General features: G+C 34.7%; 1 protein-coding gene across 1 annotated transcript in view; it reads left to right on the top strand.

Moving 5' to 3' along the window:
• Positions 1 to 12,963, top strand: part of ANKRD10 (ankyrin repeat domain 10) — a 37,554-nt gene that overhangs the window by 16,886 nt on the left and 7,705 nt on the right. The window contains exon 4 of the mRNA XM_053936511.1: positions 12,301 to 12,536. Coding sequence (XP_053792486.1) covers positions 12,301 to 12,536 — 236 coding nt within the window. The remainder of the gene's footprint in view (positions 1 to 12,300; positions 12,537 to 12,963) is intronic.

Genomic DNA, 12,963 nt, shown 5'->3' with positions numbered 1-12,963 from the left:
ATTTTTTGTTAATGAGTGATTATTGCTGTTAAAATGAAGTAACTTGGACTAGAGAAATATTGCTATCAGTGTTTACCACATTTCTACTTTATTTCCTCCTTTGGTTATATTGGAAGACAAAGAATATTGATAATAGTCAAGGATAAAAATAAGAATTTTAGTTTTAATAAAATAGCGTCACTTGAATTTTTTCTAGTTTACTATATTTCAGGCTTGCTAGTGTATTGCTTTTGCAGAGAAAGACAGGATGTTGCAATATAAATCTCATTAAGTTGTTGCATTGTTTTCCTAATTGATGAGAGAGAATTTGGGTCTCTATTCCTGTGTAAATTTTTAATAATATTAAAAAATAATAATTGTACCCTAGTGAAAATATTTTGATTTTTTTTTGTGGTATTTACCTTCTCATTTTAGCTGAAGCATATTCTGTGCACAGTATGTCCTACAGCCATAAAAATGGTTGCTCCACTAACTATGGTATTCATGGACCCTTGAAGAGGGGGAAGCAGGTGGTCACAATGTCCTCATATGAGTGAAAAGGTTTGCTGTGTAACTGACTTTTTAATGTGGATAGTACCTTTTAAAGTATCCATAATTACTGCTGGATTTTCACTAAAAGGCATATTGATGCAATTTATGTATGGTTAATTGTGTATTATTTATCATGGTGACAGACAAGTGTCCACAGATCTTTATAGAGGAAAAGCCTTCTTGGTGCCATGTTTTGTTTTGCTCTTTTGCACTGTTATGTAAATGCTGTATTTCAATGTAGTTATATAGATTGTATCACAGCATATATAAAAATACAAAATGCAGCTGTAAACACAGGACACTGTTGAATCAAAAAGAAACAGATGCAAGTATTGATTATCCTGACTTGCTCCATGTCTGCTTGCATGTGGTGCACTTGTGCATTGTGTCCACTTATCGCTGAATAAAAATTCTTCTGCAGCTGTCATTTAAGCAGTTTTGTATTTCTTAGTGTCTTGATTTAGAGATAAGAGGGAAGTTTCAAACAGTGTATTATCTTGGGATAGAGAGAGGTGTAACTTGTGAAATGGGCTGTGGCTTGGTATGCCCCCTTCCATTTGAACATAAATTCTTTCTTGCTTAAAGGTTGTATTAATCATGATATTTGAATAGTACTGTAGAAAAGCTTTTTATTTTCCTGCCAGAAATCTTCAGGTTTTGGGTAAATTTGGGTTGTATACCATGATGGCATATTATGAGACCGCAAAGAGATAATTTCCTTTCTAGTTTAATATACTCTGGTCTCAAGGTTTGAGTAGAAGCAGTGACATGCTGGGATAAATAAAACAGTAGATCTGTTTCCACCAGATGACAGATTCATACTGTGATGTTGATCTGGTTTAGACAGACACCTCAGCCACTTTCTTGTTAAAGCTGTCTGGCATTCATCTGAGTGTGTAAATTCAATGCCAGAAATGTCCTATCACTGATACTAAGTTTTTCAGCAAGACTTTTATTCTCATTCTTTGACAGGGATTTACTTAATTTTATTTCTTCTTTTCAAACTCGTGTGTCACAAACAGCATTGTGTTGTTAAAAAAGGCAATATTAATATAATTTTTCTTCTTCACAACTGCTGTCCATCTTCTGTAACAGAAATCTGTCCGCTGTGATTTTTTTAGTGCTGCTTGATTAGTCCTTTGTGAAATTCTTGTATTTCTGTTCCACGTGACCACTCTTGTGATAGCTCAGCTTTTATTCTTCTCTTTTGTACTTTTGAGATTTCTTGACTTCCTGAAAATCAGTCTCCTCTAGTGAAGAGACAGTGATGTGTCCTTTTCATGACAACACAGAAGTCGGCCATTCCTTTGTGATGAGAGCCCTCAGTTCCTTTTCAGTCTGGAGGGGAAGCTTACATGACCTGGTCTCTTGAAGGGTCTCAGGGTTCAGAAATCTCCTTAGTTAATGGATATCTTCTTGATTTCTGAAAACTTAGGAGCTATTTGCAGGTTTTTTATGTGAGGTTATTTTTCTTGCCAGCTAACTTAACTACCAAATTTTTAATATTGAACTGCAGTCTTATTTCTGGTGTTAACATACTTGTGAAGTGCCACAACTGTGTACCTCTTTACTTCAGAAGCTGTATTACAGCATGGATTCAGTGTAGAAGAACCAACATCCTACTTTCCTACAGTCATTAAATTTACCTCATCTTGAGAGTAATGCTTCACAATCTTACTGATCATTTGGATTTAGGTGCTTTTTCAACTGAAAGGTTCTTACCTGTTAATTAGTATATTAGTGCTTGTATAATCTGTTTGGCATTTTCCAAACTCAGACCACTTCATACACATTCTTTTTATAAACCTGATTGCCTCCAGATACTAGTTAAATTGCTGGATTAATTGCTATTGTTGCATTATTAGACATTGCTGGATAATTAAGGAAAAATATATGGCAGTTCTTATTTAATTGTATGTAACAAGAATTTTAAGGGCCATCACTGTAGTATTCCTGTTGTGACTTTTTTTCACGTGTTGGAATTGATTCTGCCTTTCCCATTTTATATAAATGCTTATGGGAAGACAGATTCAAAGTGACATGTACATTTCAGTGGTGAAACACTAATTCTCCTTCAAAAAACTGCAAGTAAAGCTTGATAATTTCTTCCATGTTTGGTTTCCTGTTTGGTTGCTATGGTTTTAGCAGTACTTGAGGTGGTTTGTAGGAGCTTGTGATTATGAAGTAGGGCAGTAATTTGGATTCAGTCTGAAGAAAAGATTTGGAAACACCAAAGCAGAATGTATATGCATGGGGGCGGGGGGTGACAGATAAAAAATGAGAAAGGCTCAGTTTTAGAGTAAACCAGTCTGGAAAAATGTAGTTTTCAGAGTTACTGACATTCCTAATAATTGCAGGAAGCTGAGGCAAACTCATACCACTGAATACCTGTTCAGTTTGAATGCAGATTATACTTTGTGTGGGTGGAATAACAACAGTTATTACTGACATGAGCTGGAAAATAGCACAGAATATGAGAGGTTGTGCTTTTTATGAATAAAGTAAAATCCATCATTAAAGCAATGATATTTATGACCTTTCTGAAATATAGAGAGGAAATTCACTAGATAATGTGAACTTGACAGTTTAGCTTATTCATTAGTGAGAAGCCTTATAGCACTGGTTTCTTGACTTCTCTTCAGTCCAAGAGAGCTCAGTAAAAAATATGGAAATGTTACCAAGACTTTTATATGCAGATATCTCAGATTTCTGACAGGAATGTTTGGGGTTTTTTGTTGGGATTGATTTGCCTTCATGTAAGATACTAAAGTTTACATTAATGTGTGCAATTTCCCTTAAGATAGATTTTTTTTTTTTTTTCCCTGCAAGATAAGCTATTCTCTTGCTATTTTGGCTACAGAAACCTGGGTACAGTTAAGTCAAGTGGAGAAACCGAAGTGTTAGAAGTGGAGCTTGGCCAGAGTTAAATACAGTGAAAGAAACAATTATATCCCAAATATAGTAGTCTTACTATATTACTTCTGATGGTTACTCCAGATGTCAGTGGTGGTGATCTGTAGGGGTGCTGTGCTTGATCTGGCAATAGTTTTTGACTAGATATGTGATGAGAGGATTGTTTATTGCAATGTTTGCTCTAGCCTGCTGTGTTGATTTGGGTTTTGTTTGCTGGTTTCTGTCTTCAGTAAAGTTGTTCATAGACCAACTGGTACCTAGTAGCCTCTGGACAAAAAAATCCAGGAGGTAGTTGTGGTGTGGCCCAGAACATGTTCAGGTTGATCAGAAAAGTTTTCTAATGTGTGTCATGCACTACTCGTTACAAGATGTATCTCATGGCATGGAAGCTTAACAAACCATGGAAGAGCTTTGGTAATCATAACTTAGGGAAAATATTACTCTTCAGCTTCATTCTGTTTTGCTTGACTGGGCTCATATATGTTGGATAAATTTTCTTATAAAGGGAGAAAAATCTTAAGTTTGAAAAATTTTTTGTGAAGCTCATTTAAACTGGTTTTATGTACTTCAGCAGTTCCTTAATCCAAAAGATTTTATGTCTGAGTAAACACACCGTTTTTTTTGACACCAGAAAAACCCCAACAAAACTGTGTAGTTTGATAGTGTCCCTATGAAACCATCATGAAAATAATGAAACCATCTACTACTTACAATCCTTTCATTCTTGAGTTTTGCCCTGCTTTTGGCACAGAAGTACCTTAACATTAATTTACCTCTTCATTTTTATTTCCAAACTTCCACTGTCTATGCTTTGTGTACTGAACAGCTTGAACTTTCTTTCAAGTTTGGCACATTTGAGAGAAGCTTTCTTCCTTCATTTCTCTAATTCTAAGCTACCTTTGGGTTTCATTTGCTATGTTGAGGAGAAATAATATCATTTTATTTGCTAGTAGAGTCATCTTGGTGGATATCTGTGCTGCAAGGTTGTTTTATCTTTTCAAGTCAAGAGTTTGCTCTGAACCTGTCCTCAGCAGTTTTCCATTACACTTTCTTCATTGTTAGCAACTTTATTTAGCAATTCTTGCTCTGTTTCTAGAAACAAGAAATTAACAGCAATGATAGTTCTCATTGTCATATGGTTGGCTAAGTAACTCTTGCATTCTCTTTGTGTTTAAAGTGGCTACAGTACTATGAAGATGCTTATTTGGAATTAAATTTCACTAGTGATCTGGGAAATACTTTCATTTTAGTAGGAAAGGTCTTTTCTGTTACGCTGTATTGCAATCAGACTGTTGTTTCAAGAATTACCATAGTCGTTCCTACCTTCCCTTTGTGAATTGTTGTTAGGAATCACGTCTTGAATAATGAAATATGGATATAAAAATATTGCTGCTGGAACCAGGCCAAGTCATGCCTATATTGATCAGGGAAAAATTTACTTGGAAATGTGAATATTTTGTACAAAAGGTACTGAAAATGAAGTTCACTGTTTGAGCTCTTTAGTAAAGCATATAAATGGGAATACAGATACAACAAAAAATCCTGATGGTGATGTTTGTGTCTGCCAATGTTTGCTCAGTCAGGAGTTGAAGTATCTAGGAGCTAATTACAGCTGTATAATTCATAGTGAACCTTGATTTTCCTGTGGAGAAAGTGGCTTCACAAAACAGAGTCCTTCTGTTCAGTATATTCCTCTTGTTCTGATTTTGGATGATGTTCACAGGAACTCTACCACTGGTTTTAAAAGTGTAAAATAATTTCAGCTGCCAGATGCTTTGTTGTGAAATAAAAACTTGGCACCAACTTGTGCTTTTGTAGATGCTCAGTGTGTAATTCTAGCATGAATTTGTATAGCTGCCCCAGCAGTGACACACATCTGTTTAGTTAAGATTATTTTTCTCTTCATATCTGGAAAAAAAAAAGTTTGAAAACATTTTATAACTTCTGTATTTGGACACCAAAGGGTTAAAACACTTAAAGTTTAGTATTTTAAAATAATTTTGCTTTAGAAATTTTAGACTAGTATACTACTGTTTATATAGGAAACGATTTTTCTCACTGTGGGCGTTTTAGTGTTCTGATCTTTATTTTTCTCTTTCTTCTTTTGTTTTGTTTTAATCCTTGTATCTGCTAATTTTTGTATATAGGAATAGCTACTAATTCTTTTGAGATGCAGCCTACTAAATTTAAAGTAATTGAAGCCATGAGTTGACCGGTAACTTTAATCCATTCTATATAAATTTCACTGAAGAACTGAAAAATTGGTTTCAGGATGAAAGTTATAATGCTTTTAAAGGCATAAAAAGCTTAGTATCTTGTTGTTAAGGTGGTCACATGATAATGGCTTACATATTGAATAATGTGCTACAGCACTTTATGTATGTTAATGTACTTTTAATGTTGCCTGCAAATATGTGATCCCTTATGATATAAGTTTCCTGTTTATGCACCATTGCCCGTTTAAATCAAACAGAAGATTCTGAAACTGTAAAAACTACACATGTCAATGTTTTACAGCTACGTAATTCGAATTGACTTGATTTTTTCAAGTAATCCTAGAAAGGGGGAGCATTCCATATAGAAACTGCTGAAACTGCCACAGGTGCTTCTCCGAAAACCTTACAGTTGTGGCATTGAATGTTCAGTATCGCTTCCTTTCTGCACACAAGGCATACTGTTGAGGTATTTGTTGCGGTGATTGGTTTTAATGCTAATCTAGGAATTCAGATATAGAATCTATAGATTTGCATGCTTTGCTTACCCTAATTTACAATTATCTACATTTTTATTTGTAAACTAACAATAGATAAGTTGAGATCAGTAATTTTTAACAGATATTACATTGATATACGAAAACTGTGGTTTATTTTCTTAGATTGTCGCATGGCATTAACAAAAACACAGTAAGCTGTAGGTGCTGTAATCACTATTTCAAATTAAACATTCAGGAGAATTTTTTTTGCATATATGATTTTCAAAAATATTTATTGTTGACTTTTGTGTAGCAAATGTTTGTTTTGTTTTTCAAGGTATGTGACATTATAAGTTGAAGATAGTGTATTTCTAAAATACTTCTATGTTAAAAAGAGATAGAAATCTACCTGTTTTTTTCTGCCAATGAATATGAAAAATTAACAATTGAAGCAACTTAGAAGCAATTTTGGAAGTAAATTCAATAGCATTTATAATACAATATAAGAAGCGGAAGTCTTTGTTTTCTTTCTACAGATCTTTCAAAGAGTAAATTCTGTATGTTACACTGAAGTAAATCTTCCTTGCATAAAGTCATGTTTAAACAATTCTAAATTCTGAGTGTTTTGTTGTGGTTTTTTGTTCGTTTCTTTGTTTGTTTTACTTTCTATGGGTTAGCCATAGTGGAAGCATCTTGAATATTTTATAAAAGCTTGCCTCAATTATTTTCTTCCTTTAGTAAGCTTCTTAAATTAGGTTGAAATAATAAAAATTCCCTCCTAAATAAAGCTAAGCTGAAAGTTAAGTTCGTGTTTCTGTACACCAATCCTGTTTGGCCAGATAATGCATTTGTCTCTTGGTTTAGAGCAACAATTGAATTACACTCACAGCCAACATTTTTGAAAAAGCATTTCAGAAGAAGGAAATACTTAAACTCATGCTTCATCAGTGTCCTCTTTAGAGCTGCTTTAACTGGGTGCCAGGACTCTCAGATGAACTGGGCATTTAGAATGGGAGTTCAGATGATGTCAACCCAGAGGGAGAAGAATGGATCCTAAAAAAGAGTCCTCTTCATGCTAAGATCAGTCAGTTTTGAAGACTGCCTGTGGACATCACTTGATGGAAGAAGAAAAACATGTTATAAAGTGTTTTAAGCACTGTAGGTCTGTGAATAAATGCATATGCAAAAGTCAGAGCATTAATTCAATATCTCACTGTGTGTTTTGAGTTTATTTATGAAAACACCTGTCACTACAGAGTGTGATAAGCAAGTGTCATATGTCAGGAAACTTCAAGATCACCTCCTCATCCATATTCAGACTTTCATCATCTTTTTTCATGGATTTTTTCCTATTTAGAATAACTTTATAATATGAAAATGTATCTTTCCTTACATTTGGCTTTCTTCTTTTGTGTTGGAGTTAGCATCTTATACTTCTGCGCTTTGAAAAAAACAAGATGTTTTTATTTCCAGCTCCTGGATTTTAGCCTACAAGAAGACTGAGGGTAAATAATAGCGTGCTTCATTATTTTAATTTGTTTCTAGTAATAAGAATTACATAGAAACAGTGAATAAAGTAAAAAACAGGACTCAGTCATTTTTCAAATACATGAATTGCCTTGGAAAGGATGCAAGATATGTGTTTTCTAAACATGGAGTGAATTGACTTTCTGATGACTGCCTTTAGCCCTGGGCAATGTTAAGTAAGGAATTTTTCTCCTGTTTGTCAGTTCGTGCCTTCATGTATATTCCTGTCTGGAGCAGGTGCCAAAAAAGGAGTGACATTTTCAGTGTCCTTTCTTCAGTTTTTCCACCTGTTCCTGTCGCTAGACTGATGTTCAGAGTTGTCTTAAGTTTTTGACTTTTTTCTTTTTTACTGGAGAGAGAAGGAAATAAGTTTTTGGAGCACTGATCTCTGATTTGACAGTTACTAGGCCAACCTTTAGAAAATTCTGCATCAAGTCGATGAATACTGTTTAATAAAGGCTGACTAAACATAAAATGTGTCACTTTCCAAGACTTATTCTGATTTTCTTACTTACGTCTTCCTTCCATCCTTCCACACCTTCCTTGCTGCTGGCTTCTTCTTTCATAATGAATTAATGTGAAAAATGCAGTGTTTATGACCTGCTGTTTGTCTTGTTTCAGCTAGAAGCCTAGCTGAGAGACAAAGCTTGAAAAGAAATAAACTTTTCCTGAAGTTTGGCCTCTTTGTAACAAAACAAATTTTTTTTAAAATCCGGTAACAACAAAAATCCCTACAAAACAAAGTGTAAAAACTGCTGGAAATTTCTGTACTCATTTTTTAATTCTGAGTAATGCAGTTGCAGAAATAGATCTGTCATATTTGCTGTATGATTAGCAGTAACAAAAGGATAGTTTGCCTGAAGATTTAATATCAGTGTGTTCCGAGCTTCCACTATTTCAAGGTGTTTAGGATAAAAGATCAAAGCTGTACCAGAGGGATTTTTAACTAACTAAAAAAAGCAGAGGATGGGTGGAAAAGAAGATTTTTTTTTTTTTTTTTTTTTCCCAAGACCCATGGCATTGAGGTAGTTCTGTCCATGTTGTCCACTGTTTTTTCCAGTGTTTTTCTTTTGCAGCCCAGGTCTTGAAGTTACTTTTGGTTATAATATCCTTTATCAAGCCTTTTCCGTTATGTCAGCACCTACGATAAATGAAGTACCTTTCAAGGGACACCTAATAACTGAAATAGCTGTAAATTTACTTAGATAATCTCTGAGTTTTCTGCTTGTTCATATTTCTTCCACTTTTTTAGTGCATTCCATGTCATGTGGCTACTACAGTTTGTAACCAAATGAATCACATACTATTCCTCCTCCTTTTCACTTAATAGTCAGTTTACATAGAATTGCAGTTCATAACCAGGGGCTGACGGGGATTGCACATCAGAGATTGAACTCCTCTTATGTGTGGTTGGGACAGTGAACCATTTCTATTTTCATCCGTATTATCTAGTCTGTCTACAGTAATGACACTTAAAATCTTAGCTCCTGGGATAAGCTGAGGCACACGCTTCGCTGCCAGACATGGGCAGCAGATTTAGTATTAGATGTGTTCCTAGTTCCTTGTAATTACAGCTGTAACAGGATGGTTCCACTCTTTAAGTTCAGATTAACGCTTTTAAAGAATGGTCTAGCTTTTTAATTCATTCCATCCAGGCTTTCTGGAAGGACTGTGTTAACTGTTTTTCTCTTACAGACTCAGAATCCTTACAGTCACTGACAATATTTCTAAATTATTTTGAAAATACATAAACTATTCCAGTCTGGTAAAACTCTGTGATATCTGTTAAGAGTATTTTCTTTCCTATTTTGTTCCTATTTACATTAGCAGGTTTTTTTGATTACTTGCATTTTGTTGTGATAGGCTAATGTAGCACAGCTAGCTCTTGCTGCCTTTTGTGTTCCCACTGACAGATTTTTTCCTCCTAGAGAAAGCTAGAGAAATCAGCTAAAGAAGTAGGTCTTTTTATCTTTCTAGCCTGTTTTTGAGAAAGTGATGGAAGGTTTCTGCAAAATTTGTCAGCTTTTCCTCTACTGCATCCTGTTAATATTGGAATGCAGGCAGTATAACAGAAATTTGAAAGTATATGAAAGTCCAAGAATAATCAGCCTTTGATTAAAATCATGGACATGGACATTGGATATAGAAAAAGTACTCAAATTAGTGTTCCCACTGTTAAGTGAGCAGAGAGAACATCTGTGTCGTCTTCCATAACATTTGTTCAAACAGTTTCCAAAACCATCTAGAACTTAAAATCTCCTCTTATTTCACTGAACTTTTTTTTTCTTTTCATTACTAACTTGATGGGTTAAATTCACACCTTTAAAAGAGGTTTTTCTAAACTTCAGAAGCAAGAATATTAAATCCAGTAGGCTTCAGTCCCTTGAAATCTATGCAGTGCTTCCAGAATTTTTCTGTAAAACAAGCACATCTTTGTCTACCTGTTAAGAGTAATATTAGTTCAGGAAGAGGTAGGAATGGGACAGATCTTTAAATATCAAAGATCATTACATTTTAAAGTTTTGCAACCTCTAACTTCTGTTTATTTTTTTTCTGGGAAATTTAGTTTTTCTTTCCCAGAGTTTGGTTGTGTAGCTTTACACACTTTGATCTTAGTTTATAAATCTCCAAATGCCTCTGGCATCTTATATTGACGACCCTTTGGAAATTGGTGACTTAACTGTAGTCTCCTACAGTCAGTTTTGAAAACCATAGTTAGTGTTCAGTAGTACTTGCTAAGTAATAGAGTTACTGACTCCTTGAACTTCTCTTCAGTTCAATACCATATTGGTTTTGTCGTTTTTATCTTTGCATAACTTTGTTTATTTTGCTCTTGCTTAGATTTCTTCTACTGTTCTTTTTTTTGCTCTTGCTTAGATTTCTTCTACTGTTCTTTTGGGGCTTGGAAATTTAAAAAAATATATCAGAGAACTGAGCTTTTCTTCTTGAACAGAACACATCTTTTAAAATTTCTGTTTCTTAAGCTGTAGTTTCATTGTTCTACATACTCATGCTGCACAAGTAAATCAGAATTGCTAAAGGAGTGTCAAATATTTGTTGCTTAGCAGCAGCTTCAACAGGTCATCTACTTCAGCAGGGGAAAGGATTGACAGTAGAACTTCTGATATCATAGGCAGCTCTTACAAGATTCAGCAACGTTTATACTCTAAAACTTCTGATGCTAATTTAATTCTCCTTCGTTCATATTAATCCCATTCATATACTGCCTACACTGGATGCACAGTGCTTTGCAGCTGTCCTGTAGGTATTCAAAACTAATACCACCTGAAGTTTCATTTCTTTTGACTTACTAGGTTTTTCAGTATTCGGAAGTCTTACTTTCTAGAGTACTCTTGACTGCTGTTCTGTGGATTTTCACTAGTAGTCCAAGTAAATAATGATTTAGTACAGCATGGAATGAAATTAATCCTGGTTTAGGTTATGGGGTTTGTGATTCTGTAGTATTTTGGCTTAGCCATTTATGGAAACAGTCTTGCTGTAATAGTTTCTAAAGGTTTTCTTATTTATAGCAAGAAAGTTACAGTGATCTAGGAAGCAAATCTGGGCTTTGTTCTTTGATTTCTTCTCAGGAGCTGGAGTTTCAAGAGAATCAGATCTATTAATCTTCTCAATTCTTGTTGTGTTAGCTGGTCTGTTTCTGGATTTTTAAGTAATTGACTTGTCTAAATGTCTGAAGCCAAAAAACAAAAATTCCACTTTTCTTACTAGTTATTTCTCTCTGGAAAAAATACTAGGAAAGATTAATGGGCATATTTTACATCACCATCTAGTTTTGTCATTCCTAGCCTTCTTGTCTCTAGTTTTATGCTCTTCCTGATGAAGTTAGCCTAAACTGCTAAGCACAAGATACCTTGTGTGTAAATGCATGTGATACAATACATTTTCAGATGAAATCTCTACATCTTCTGATTTCATTCCTAACCTCCTTGATGCACTAGAATATGCAAAATCCAGTGTCATTCTCTTTTGCACAGAGAAGTCTTGGTTGAAATTTCCAAAGCAAGTCCCAGTACTTATGATGTCACACACTTTGAAATAAGAAACAAACCTGAAACAAAAGTATAAGCAAAGCATAACTAAGTATAGCATCTTTATCTATATTTTACTATATATGTATATATTTTGTTGTTAGGAAAAATAGTGATGTTGTTGTTACCTTAGAAACCAGAATGCCATGGACAATTGCAAAGTCATGTTAAGTTTGTTTTGAGTATTTGATCTTTTGCTCAAGTTAAATTAATAGATTGCAGAATAAACTGCAGAAGATGGTAAAATTCAACACTTAAATTAGTCTGAAGTTTATGTAAAGATCAGCTACTTCAGACTATTTTAGAATAAAGCATTTTGAGAAGTTTAAATAGGAAGATGGTTTAAGGCACATAGTATATTGATTTTATTTAAAAGTGTATTGTCTCCCAAATTTTGCTTAGAAGTGAGATATATGTGCAAAAAGTTAAGATAGTTATAAAACTAAGATTGATAACTAATTTCTTAATGGAAATTTTGCTAAGTGTATGTTTTCTCTCATCACCAGCAGATAGATAGTCAGTAAGGGCAGCAGCAGCAGCCAGCTAGCCTGATGAATGAGTGTAATCCAGTTTCTTTGTATTGTACAGCTTGAGAAATGCCAGTGGCCTGACAGCAGCAGACCTTGCACATACCCAGGGCTTCCAAGAATGTGCCCAGTTTCTCTTGAACCTCCAGAACTGTCACCTGAATCGTTTCTATAGCAATGGCACCTTAAATGGGGTTCATCAGAATGCAGGTCCCAATCCATTCAGTGGTGGGACAAGTCGAAAGAGATCCTTTGAAGATATGGAGTCTGCTGGAGTAAAGAAGGCTAGAACAGAAGGTGAGACCCCAGAGGTAAAAGGGATGGGTTGATACTGTTGCTGAGAAAGGAAAATAAACATTTTAAAGTCTTTTGGAGTGGATGTTGAGTATTATTGACAATTCACATATCTAAATTACATATTCATACAAGAAGCAGATTGATACAATTATTCCATGCCGCAAGATCCCAGTTCTCCCTGTCATTGTGTTAGTGTGTTCGGAAATTTCTATTTCCAGAGAGTGCTAAAACTGCATGATGCTGAGAATAATTATGCAGAGGAGTAAGAGCTGAAATTAGCTTCTACTCCTTCCTCAGTTTCTTCAGCTTCAGGAGGGCCAAATAATTCCATTGATTCACAGAGATGCTTGGATGTTCTGATGGTAATTCTCCATTCAGGGATTAATTCACAGTTCAGAAACAACTGCTACATAAGGCAGATGGAAGA

This window comes from Vidua chalybeata, chromosome 2 (genome assembly GCF_026979565.1).
Source record: "Vidua chalybeata isolate OUT-0048 chromosome 2, bVidCha1 merged haplotype, whole genome shotgun sequence".
Classification (NCBI taxonomy): domain Eukaryota; kingdom Metazoa; phylum Chordata; class Aves; order Passeriformes; family Viduidae; genus Vidua; species Vidua chalybeata.
The sequence above is the reverse complement of the archived record's forward strand: the minus strand, read 5'-3'. Positions and strand labels throughout refer to the sequence as shown.